The sequence below is a fragment of the Rhizopus delemar genome, genomic scaffold, assembly GCF_000149305.1.
Source record: "Rhizopus delemar RA 99-880 supercont3.18 genomic scaffold, whole genome shotgun sequence".
NCBI lineage: Eukaryota > Fungi > Mucoromycota > Mucoromycetes > Mucorales > Rhizopodaceae > Rhizopus > Rhizopus delemar.
In genome coordinates this window covers 635,598-647,506 of record NW_027137844.1, presented here as the reverse complement: position 1 = coordinate 647,506, position 11,909 = coordinate 635,598, and the positions used below count along the sequence as shown (strand labels likewise).

General features: G+C 35.5%; 4 protein-coding genes across 4 annotated transcripts; 1 reads left to right on the top strand and 3 right to left on the bottom strand.

Moving 5' to 3' along the window:
• Positions 1–873: 873 nt before the first annotated feature.
• RO3G_16124 (uncharacterized protein) lies at positions 874–1,622 on the bottom strand (the record flags this gene model as incomplete). Its single annotated transcript, XM_067670708.1, has 2 exons — positions 874–880; positions 1,036–1,622. 2 exons carry the CDS (start codon positions 1,620–1,622, stop codon positions 874–876), a joined length of 594 nt encoding a protein of 197 aa, XP_067526809.1.
• Positions 1,623–3,941: 2,319 nt separating this feature from the next.
• On the bottom strand, positions 3,942–5,017 carry RO3G_16123 (uncharacterized protein; the record flags this gene model as incomplete). The annotated part of the gene is made up of 2 exons (XM_067670707.1): positions 3,942–3,990; positions 4,152–5,017. The coding sequence occupies 2 exons, from the start codon at positions 5,015–5,017 to the stop codon at positions 3,942–3,944; spliced, it is 915 nt and encodes a 304-aa protein (XP_067526808.1).
• A 2,061-nt stretch (positions 5,018–7,078) lies between these two features.
• RO3G_16122 (uncharacterized protein) lies at positions 7,079–7,974 on the bottom strand (the record flags this gene model as incomplete). The annotated part of the gene is made up of 2 exons (XM_067670706.1): positions 7,079–7,814; positions 7,928–7,974. The coding sequence occupies 2 exons, from the start codon at positions 7,972–7,974 to the stop codon at positions 7,079–7,081; spliced, it is 783 nt and encodes a 260-aa protein (XP_067526807.1).
• Positions 7,975–9,768: 1,794 nt separating this feature from the next.
• On the top strand, positions 9,769–10,580 carry RO3G_16121 (uncharacterized protein; the record flags this gene model as incomplete). Its single annotated transcript, XM_067670705.1, has 2 exons — positions 9,769–9,779; positions 9,980–10,580. The coding sequence occupies 2 exons, from the start codon at positions 9,769–9,771 to the stop codon at positions 10,578–10,580; spliced, it is 612 nt and encodes a 203-aa protein (XP_067526806.1).
• Between the last annotated feature and the right edge of the window lie 1,329 nt (positions 10,581–11,909).

Here is an 11,909-nt window from a genome sequence, read left to right as displayed (position 1 = left end):
GTCACAATACCTTTCTTTTCTTTTCTTTTTACTATTTCTTTCGGATCTGATACCCGAGTTATCACAAATCAAGAAAGATCCCTTTTATTTTTATCGTTTATCAAACAATCTTATTCTTAACCTTATTGATCTAAAAAGATCTGGTGGTCACTACTCAAATACAATTTACTCTATCAAAAGAACTGTTAAACGTTCAATCAAGTTACCTAAACTCAAGTCATTCAAGACTTCAAACCTCAAATTAAACAAATCTACATCACTTTAACACAAGCCAAGTCCCAAGTACTAACAAGTTACATTACCTTAAAAAATCTATTCGTGATCTGACACAACACTGTACTGTTGTAATGTAACAGTGGTCTCTTTTTGGACGAAGTACGGAACAACTCCGACATGGATTGTTAAAATAACTTAAGTTATTTTAACAACCATCGTCAAAGAAATAACAATAGCCGCAAAAATAAAAAAGGTCAAAAAAAAATAAGAAAAGCTAAAAAAAAAAAAAAAAAAAATTCATATACAGTAGGTCACAAAACTGCTGCAAGGAATTGCAAAATTCAGGTTTTACAGCTGGTTGTCCATGGGTACTGCACCAAACTATCTCAAACCTTGACTGTTTGTACCTCAATGGAAAGTGCATTTATTCGTCGATTATCGGATATGGGCAATGGTTATTGGTGGAATTTGAGATCGCTAAAGGTAGTATTATGAACATCCGACATTTTTTACTTGTTGACATACAGTAGGTCAAAAAACTGCTGCAAGGAATCCATTTTTCTTGGTTTTTGTAGCGCACATCCTGTTACAATGGCACAAACTGCCTCTGTTCCCACATAGTAAATCTTCTACATGTCTTGAAAAATCCGAAAGAGTTTAAGCCCTATTGGATAAGTATTGAAGGAAGTATGAGATGCGCAATTTGAAAATTTGGAAAAACGAAAATTTGAACGGAATGAATCTATTTATTAATATTTAGTTGATCCTCCTTTTTTATTAATAACCTCTTGAATTCTTGCCGGCATGCTATCGATATACCTTTGGCAAAGCTCTTTGTCAAAGCCATTCCATACTTTTTCCACTCGTTCCCAAAGCTCATCCGTATTCTTTGCTCTACGTTCGTAACAGCTGAGCTTCAACTTCAGTTGATGCCATACGTGTTCTATTGGATTTAAGTCCGGACTCTGAGGTGACCAATCGCTAATATACCGCACTTGATGATTATCTAACCAGTCCATTGTAGATTTTGCCTTGTGCTTTGGATCATTATCATGCTGAAAGTAAATGTTGGACCAGTTGAAATTGTAGTATTGCATAGTATCACGAAGCGTAGTGTCCAATATATGCCGGTAAACATTCGCGTTCATGTTCCCATCGTAAATTTGACAAGCATATCCTGGTCCTTCAGAAGTTATACAGCCCCACATCATCAATTTGCCTGCTCCATGCTTGACTGTAAGTTCTGGATGATGCGGTTGAAGAGGATCATTTGGTCTTTTCCAATAATACTTACAGCCATCAGAGCCCCATACGTTGATCTTGGTTTCATCAGAAAAGACGACTTTTCGCCATTCTTCTACTGTCCAATCCTGATGCTTCTTGGCCCATTCTAATCGATGCTGCATATGAGCTTTTGTCAAAAACGGCTTCTTTTTTTTTATTGAAGAATGGAGCTCCATTGATTTCAGTACGTTAATTGCTGACCGGTATGAGATATCGTAGCCAAGTTGAACCAGCTCCCGGTGTACCTCTTTGGCAGTCTTTAAAACCCCTTCAATGACTTTCCTTTTGATTAACCGCTTCGTCACTTTGAAGACTACTGTAGGTCTACCACCTATGCTTACTTTCCTATTTGAAAACAACCGTCTAGAGTATCTACTAACAGTTGATTCATGTACTCCAATTTCTTTAGCAATATCGTACGTTGATGTGGATCCAGTTAATGCTTGCTTGAGATCGTCTACTTTTTCTTCTGGCAGTCGTTTAGGCATGCGATTGGTAATGAGGTAAAAAAGAGAAATAATTTAAGTAAGGGAATATAAAATTTAAAATAAAGGAATTGTAAGCGCTTTTATATACTGACATCATTCTAATCATGTCAAGAATGTGAAAAATTATGATAGCAACCGGTTGGGTCGTATTAAAATTCGTCATTTAAAACATATGTGAACAAGTAAAAAATGTCGGATGTTCATAATACTACCTTTAGCGATCTCAAATTCCACCAATAACCATTGCCCATATCCGATAATCGACGAATAAATGCACTTTCTATTGAGGTACAAACAGTCAAGGTTTGAGATAGTTTGGTGCAGTACCCATGGACAACCAGCTGTAAAACCTGAATTTTGCAATTCCTTGCAGCAGTTTTTTGACCTACTGTATGTTTTAAATGACGAATTTTAATACGACCCAACCGGTTGCTATCATAATTTTTCACATTCTTGACATGATTAGAATGATGCCAGTATATAAAAGCGCTTACAATTCCTTTATTTTAAATTTTATATTCCCTTATTTAAATTATTTCTCTTTTTTACCCTATCGTCAATCGCATGCCTAAACGGCTGTCAGAGGAGAAAATAAACGATCACAAACAGGCATTAACCGCATCCACATCAATGTATGATATTTCCAAGGAGCCTAGATTACATTAATCAACTGTTAGTAGATACTCTAGACGGCTGTTTTCAAGTAGGACAGTAAACACAGGTGGTAGATCTACAGGAGTCTCCAAAGTGACGAAGCGGTTAATCAAAAGAAAAGTCATGGAATGGGTTCTAAGGGCTTCTAAAGAGGTGTACCGGGAGCTGGTTGGATTTGGCTATGATATCTCATACCAGTCAGAAATTAGCGTACTGAAATCAATGGAGTTCCATTTTCTGATAGAAAAAAAGAAGCCATTTCAGACAAAAACGCATACGTAGCATCAGTTAGAACGGGTCAAGGAGCATCAGGATTAGGCAATGAGTGACTGACAGCAAACAGCGTACTTTAATGAGACCAAGCTCAGCGTATAGGGCTTTGATGATGCTGATCACTATTGGAAACGGCCAAGTGACCTTCTTCAACATCATGACCTGGATTTTGCAATCAATCACGGAGCTAGCAAAATGATGCCCTGGGGTTGTATAATCTCTGAAGGACCAGGATATGCTTGCTAAATTTACGATGGAAACTTGAACTCGGGTGTTTACCAGCATATTTTGAACACTACGCTTCGTGATACTATGAAGTACTACAATTTCGACTGGTCCAACATTTAGTTTTAGCATGATAATAACACAAAGCACAAGGCATAATCTACAATAGCCTAGTTATGTAGTCACCAAGAGAGCTATGTTAACTATTGGCCAGCTTAGATCCCCGACTTAAATTCAATCGAGCACGTAGGACATCAATTGAAGCTGAAATTCAACTATTACGAATATAGAGCAAAGAACATGGATGTATTTTGGGAACGAGTTGATGAAATATGAAATGACTTCCATAAAGATCTTTGCCAAGGACATGTATATAACATGTGATATTTGAGGTTTTATAATATAAAAAGTACTAAGTCAATCAACAAATGTAAAAATAAGTGAGACTCAAAGTAGATTGTCCTTTATTCAAGTTAAAAATATGAGGGTGTTTATACTTTTCTAATCACGGCTAAATATTAATATTTACAGTATATGACTATTGATTATTAATCGATATTAGACAATGAGTTATTTACATGATTGGCATAGTTTAACATCTTCTTATCAAGAAGTAATTATTAATCCTGATCCAGGAACTTACAGTGGGTCAAAAAACTGCACCAACGCAACTCAGTTTTTCGGAAATACCAGTATAGCTCTGTCAGTTTAAAAGTAAACATTACGAAACTTGGAACAAAACGAGTTACTACTGTTACTATTTATTGACAAAAGTTTCAAGGTCAGATGCGGAGTATTGATTTAAAGAGCACTCAGCAAAAACAGGAGGTCGGTTGGTGCAGTTTTTTGACTTTTTTAATATTAGTGGATCCACCCTTCTTTGCTAAGACTGCTTGCATTCTGTCTGGCATACTGTGTATATATTTGATGCATTGTTCCTTAGTAAACGAATTCCATTCATTTTCGATTCTTTGCCACAATTCATGGATGCTGGTCGCCCTATTATCATACATGCTCAGCTTTAACTTCAAGTGATGCCATATATGTTCAATAGGATTAAGATCTGGACTTTGTGATGGCCAATCGTCAATGTAAATCATGCCACTATCCTTCATCCATTGTGTTGTGGACTTTGATCGATGTTTGGGATCATTATCGTGCTGAAATACCGACGTTTCCCAGTTCAGACCATAGTACTCCATAGTGTCTTTTAGACTTGTACCAAGGATTTCTTGGTATTCCTCTGAATTCATGGTGCCATCATAGATCTGACATGCGTATCCAGGTCCTTCGCTGGTTATACAACTCCCTAACATGAGACCACCGCCTCCATGCTTCACAGTAACGTCGATATGCTGAGGCTGTAAATGATCACATTTTCTTTTCCAGTAATACTTGCAACCATCAGAGCCCCAAATGTTGATTTTCGTCTCATCAGAAAAGATGACACGTCGCCAATCATGTACTGTCCAATATTGATGCTTTTTAGCCCATACTAATCGAGCCTTCTTGTGCTTTTCAGACAATAATGGCTTTTTCTTTTTGATCTCAGCATAAATTTCCACTGACTGTAAGACATTAATTGCCGATTGATACGACATATGGTGTCCAAGCTCCTCCAACTTCATTTGCACATCCTTGACAGTCTTCAAACAACCTGTGAGCACTTGTCTCTTGATGTATGGACGTGTTGACTCTGCCACAATGCTCGGTCTGCCTCCTCTTTTACGTATTCTATCGTGTATCCACTTATTTGCATACCTATTGACGGTATTTCTATGCACTCCAACTCGTTTCCCAATGACTGCAGGATCAACACTGTTCTCTAATAATACTTTGATACTGTTTTGAATATCGGATGGAAGCTTTTTGGGCATTTCTAATGATGGATAGATACTGACGATGTACAATGGGTTTGGGTAAAGCAGGAAAGAAAAAAAAAGAAAACAATTGCAAAAAAAACTTTATTTTCAGGTCCCCAGTGTGACTAAGCATCAGCAAAATTCGATTAAATTTGCTGGAATAGTCTCAGTCCGGACATATGATATCAAATACCTTTTCATTTTAAAAGTCAAAAAACTGCACCAACCGACCTCCTGTTTTTGCTGAGTGCTCTTTAAATCAATACTCCGCATCTGACCTTGAAACTTTTGTCAATAAATAGTAACAGTAGTAACTCGTTTTGTTCCAAGTTTCGTAATGTTTACTTTTAAACTGACAGAGCTATACTGGTATTTCCGAAAAACTGAGTTGCGTTGGTGCAGTTTTTTGACCCACTGTATTAGAATATTCTGGAGTGGATCGGGATTTTATTTGAAGTGGCGTAATACAATGTCCGATATTCCTAATTTGGAGGACCATTGTTCGTAGTAACTTACATTATTACTTTATTACATGTGTAAATACCACACTATTGTTATCGTTCTTCTAATATTCAGGTACTTTAGCAAGTGTTATCTATAATTATGATTATGAAAACTTTTCATTTGTTCTTTTGTATGTCTGTCATAGATTATCTTTTATTCTGGGAATTCCTCACTGATTTGAATAACGTTATTTTACGCGTTATTTCAATTATGTGAAAGATTAGCAATATTCCTGACATTGGATTGGGTTTGGTCATTTTAGTTGATACTTCTTCTTATCAAAGAACTCTCATGAATACAATACATATTCTAAAAGAACATGTTTAATTGGAATTGATTGTATGATCTTATTTAAATAAACTTATATTTTATTTTATTTTAATTATGATCTTGTATTAAGACTTATATTTATTAATGTCAACTACAATCAGTTACTGTTCTACAACAAAAACTACCAAATTGATTATTATAATTTAATTCAATACTACTTAAATCTATACCATTATCTTTTCTAATAGGTGTTACAAAATTGTGTTTATCTAAATTTGAATTATTAATTGTATTATTTATATATAAATTATATCCTCCATCAAGAGCAATACAATCCATATTATTTATTTTATTTTGAATATTCATAGAATTAAACATAGATCCATCATTATTAGTTGCACATGGTAAGCTATCTGAAACAAATAAAATCATTCCTGTATTATCTATAGCAACTTGTGTTCTAAAACCATTTTTCTTCAATTTATAACTATAATATATTTTCTTATCTTCTGCACCATAAACTATTCCTCTTGTATCATGGCCATCAATATGCATTGTTACATGATAAAATAATTCAGGATTGTTAATTATTCCATTATAAAGTCTAATTTTTATATTTGAAAACAAATTATTTAATGTATAATCTAAAACTTTTTTATTCTTTTCTATTTTTTCTGAGCTATAAAATTGCCTATATATCTGATGAAATGTGCTTTTTGGTATATATTTATCCATTTCTTCAAATGACTTACATTCAATAATAAAATATAACACTAATAATCCTTTTTCTATATTATTATAAGGACCTCTATAATCTATATCACCAAATATTATAATTAAAAAGAAATAAACTGGTATTATTCCTAATTTTTTCACTAATAAATTTTTTATTTCATTTATTTTAGGTATTTCAGTTGGTCGTTTTGTATGAAATTTTTTTAATTCAATTATAGGCCAACCATATGATAAAAATTTCCAGAAATCTTTTGTTAAACTTTTATATTCTGCATCTAATTTCAATTGTATATCACTTGAATTATTAAGGTTCATTTATCTTTTTTATTATAATAAGAATTCAATTTTTTTGAAAAAATAATAAGTAATAGTTATCTTGAGGGATGTCTACTACCATTTTAATAATCAATATTATTATAAATATCTATATAAAAATAGTTTATATATAAATTATTGAATATATCCAGATTTATTAAATTAAATTGAAATACATTATAAAAAAATTGTTCCATTAAATATATAATCTTTCATTTTATTATTTTTTGTGTTTTGGAACATATTAATATTTTATGGAGGAAGATATCCATCAAAGGGAGCCAACCTGGCAAGTAAGCAATCATCAGGAAGATGGTGAACGCGAACGATCATCTTGAGTACCAAGGTATGGGCCCGTACATGCATCGATGGAGTGCTTGTCAAGTGCTTGAACACCGTGGTAGAGGCACGAGGATGACCACCAAAGGCTAAGCGAAGACATTGGTCTTGAGCGCGATCCAGTAGAGCCAGTTGCTTTTGCAAAAAGGTGCAGATGCACAAACCATACTCGAATCTAGGTCTAATAAAGATAGCATAGAGACGAACAGCAGTAAGGCGAGAAAAGCCAGGAGAGCGGATACCGACAGGCAGCAGGAAGCGACGCATGGCAGAGACAGCAGAGGTAACATTCCGTTGTATTAGCAGACCAGTAGCAATAGTGCCAGTATCATCGAATGGAACACCGAGATAGTTGAAGGTAGATTGTACAGGAATGGGATCACCATACAACTTGAACTGGGGACCACCAAGGGAGACAGCACAGTTAAGCATCACACACTTGGCAGGATTCCATCGGTAACCCAAAGAGAAACAGTGTTCCTCAGCAGCCTTCAGAAGACGAGGCATGACTTCAGCTGCTCCTATAAGGACAACATCATCAGCATACAAGAGACAGTTCAACCAGAGGCCATCGAATTCACGTTGCGGGTTCGAGCTGTAATATCTTGCAGAGACTGGCAAACGAACAGAACGAAGCAGAGCAGGGAGGCTGTTGATATAGATGGAATACAAGAATGGCGAAAGGATTCAACCTTGAAGCACACCAGTTCTTGGCCAGAAGGCAGGAGAGGTATAACCAGAGATCAAGGCTTCAATACTCACCTTATCAAACAGACATTGCAGCAGACCAAGTAAGGTAGGAGAGACATACAGTGGGTCAAAAAACTGCACCAACGCAACTCAGTTTTTCTGAAATACAAGTATAGCTCTGTCAGTTTAACAGTAAACATTACGAAACTTGGAACAAAAAGAGTTACTTCTGTTACTATTTATTAACGCAAGTTTCCAAGTCCGATGCGGAGTATTGATCTAAAGAGCACTCAGCAAAAAGAGGAGGTGGGTTGGTGCAGTTTTTTGACTTTTTTAATACAGTAGGTCACAAAACTGCTGCATGGAATTGCAAAATTGCAGTTTTAATGCTGATTGTCTATGAATACTGCACGAATCTATCTCAAACTTTGAATGTTTATAGCCCAATAGAAAGGTCATCTACTGATAGGATATCAGATACAGGCAACGACTATTGGTGGAATTTGATAATGTTAAAGACGGAGTTATACACGACTGGCTTTTTTTGCATTTTTACGTATGTTAAAGACGACACATTTTAATTCGGCCTATCCGGTTGTTATCATAATAATTCACATTCTTGGCAAGATAAGAATGTTAGCAGTATATAAAAGTGCTTACAATTTCTATATTTTATGTTTTAAATTCTTTTACTTCCATTATTTCTCTTATTTATCTTTTTATTTATTGGATGCCTAAACGATTGTCAGAAGAGAAAGTAAATGACCTCAGGTCAGCACTCACTGGATCAGCATCAACCTATGATATTGCTAAGGAGATTGGTGTGCATGAGTCTGTTGTAGAACAGTAACTGATTGTAGTTGACATTAATAAATATAAGTCTTAATACAAGATCATAATTAAAATAAAATAAAATATAAGTTTATTTAAATAAGATCATACAATCAATTCCAATTAAACATGTTCTTTTAGAATATGTATTGTATTCATGAGAGTTCTTTGATAAGAAGAAGTATCAACTAAAATGACCAAACCCAATCCAATGTCAGGAATATTGCTAATCTTTCACATAATTGAAATAACGCGTAAAATAACGTTATTCAAATCAGTGAGGAATTCCCAGAATAAAAGATAATCTATGACAGACATACAAAAGAACAAATGAAAAGTTTTCATAATCATAATTATAGATAACACTTGCTAAAGTACCTGAATATTAGAAGAACGATCACAATAGAAGATATCAAGCCACTCACTCAATAAGATATAAATACCTGCCTTCAATTAGAATAATTTTTACTTTAACTAAAAAACTGAAATAAAGATCAGTCTCAAAAAGTACCCAAACTGTTTCTTGATCTTTGTTTTTACCTTTTCCTTTATTATTTAAACCATTATACAACAGAGTCAACTGTTAGTAGATATTCTAGAAGACTTTTTTCAAGTAGGACAATAAGCACAGGTGGCAGGCCTACAGTAGTCTCCAAAGTAACAAAGCGGTTAATCAAAAGAAAGGTCATCGAAGGGGTTCTAAAGACTGCCAAAGAGGTACACCGGGAGTTAGTTGGACTTGGCTATGATATCTCATACCAGTCAGCAATTAGAGTACTGAAATCAATGGAGTTCCATTTGTCGAGAAAAAAAAAGAAGCCATTTCTTACAAAAGCACACATGCAGCATCGGTTAGAATGGGCCAAGAAGCATCGGAATTGGACAGTGCAAGGTTGGCGGTGTGGTATTTACACATGTAATAAAGTAATAATATAAGTTACTACGAACAATGGTCCTCCGAATTAGGAATATCGGACATTGTATTACGCCACTTCAAATAAAATCCCGATCCACTCCAGAATATTCTAATAAGTTCCTGGATCAGGATTAATAATTACTTCTTGATAAGAAGATGTTAAACTATGCCAATCATGTAAATAACTCATTGTCTAATATCGATTAATAATCAATAGTCATATACTGTAAATATTAATATTTAGCCGTGATTAGAAAAGTATAAATACCCCCATATTTTTAACTTGAATAAAGAACAATCTACTTGGAGTCTCACTTATTTTTATATTTGTTGATTGACTTAGTACTTTTTATATTATAAAACCTCAAATATCACAGGCGGCAAGTTGTCTTCTCTGATGAAACCAAGATTAATGTATGGGGCTCTGATGGCTGTAAGTATTACTGGAAAAGACCAAGCGATCCTCTTCAGCCTCATCATCTAGACTTTACAGTCAAGCATGGAGCCGGTAAATTGATGATGTGGGGCTGTATAACCTCTGAAGAACCAGGATATGCTTGCCAAATTTACGATGGTAACATGAACTCTGATGTTTACCAGCATATTTTGAACACTACGCTTCGCGATACCATGGAATACTACAATTTCAACTGGTCCAATATTTACTTCCAGCATGATAACGACCCGAAGCACAAGGCAAAATCTACAATTGCTTGGTTAAATAATCACAAAGCGCGCTACATTAGCGATTGGCCAGCTCAGAGTCCGGACTTAAATCCCATTGAACATGTATGGCACCAACTGAAGTTGAAGCTTAGCTGTTACGAACGTAGAGCAAAAAATGTGGATGAGCTTTGGGAACGGGTAGAAAAAGTATGGAATGGCTTTGATAAAGAGCTTTGCCAAAGGTACATTGATAGCATGCCGGCAAGAATTCAAGAGGTTATCAATAAGAAAGGCGGCCCAACTAAATATTAATAAAAAAATTCATTCTGTTCAAATTTTCGTTTTTTAAATTTTCAAATTGCGCGCTTCATATTTCCTTTAATACTTATCCAAATGGGCTTAAGTTCATATGGTTTTTTCAAGACACAGGCCACATCTACTATGTAAGAACACAGGTAGCCTGTGCCATTGTGGCAGGATGTGCACCACAAAAACCGACAAAAATGGAATCTTTGCAGCAGTTTTGTGACCTACTGTAGCTCTAGTAAGCTTGACAGCGTCAAACTTGGCCTACACAACAACGAAGCCACAACAACTATTGCTGCAAACACTGGGGTCTCTGATCGTACTGTACGTCGCTTAAGTCTACCTTAAAACAGGATTATATCTGACCTAAGGGCGGAAGGTCAAAATATACTCAGAATCTCCGCACCAATGCCCTTCGTTTAAATCTCAGATCTGGTGCCTTAAAGTCTATTTCTGATGTATGTTCTTATTTGAAGTCAATTGGATGCTCGATGAGCAAATGGCAAGCAAAAAGGCTGATGAACGAACTTGGCTTTAAAGCTACACTGAAGAAAAGCAAGCCATTCTTGAGTGACCAACATCAAAAGAACCGCCTTAACTGGTGCAAGACGCATCAAAATTGGACTGTTGATGACTGAAAGAGGTTATCTTTTCTGACGAAACAAAAATAAACATCTTTGGGCCAGACAGCAACCCTTACACTTGGAAAGAAGATGGGGCAGTAAGCAGACCACACCATATAAAACAGGCAGTAAAGTACGGAGGTGGATCCCTGATGATGTGGGTTGCATGACAGCAAAAGGGGTTGGTTATGCTTGTCAAACCTTTGGTGGTAATATGAGCTCGCAAACCTATACCAATATATTAGCAACCACATACAAAGATACACTCGATTACTATGGCTGAAAACATAAGGACGTCATTTTTCAACATGACAATGACCCTAAGCATACCTCCAAACATACCAAGAGATGGATGAAGCGAAAAGGGGTACAATTACTGCAGGGCTGGCCAGCACAAAACCCTGACCTCAACCCTATAGAGCATCTATAGAGGCACTTGAAACATAAGCTACGCAGTCATGACAACCGTGCTGTCAATGTTGATGAACTATGGCAAAGTATATGCAAAGAATGGGTTTCATTTACACCAGGTGATGTAGAATCATACTACAGAAGTATGCCCAAACGTATTAAGGCAGTAACCATAGCTGGAGGTGGGAATATCAAATATTAAATAAAAAAACTTTATCCAAAAAAAACATAAATTTCGAAAATAATAACTCAGACACACATTATTTTCTCCGCTCCAAATTTGGATCATAAGTACTATATA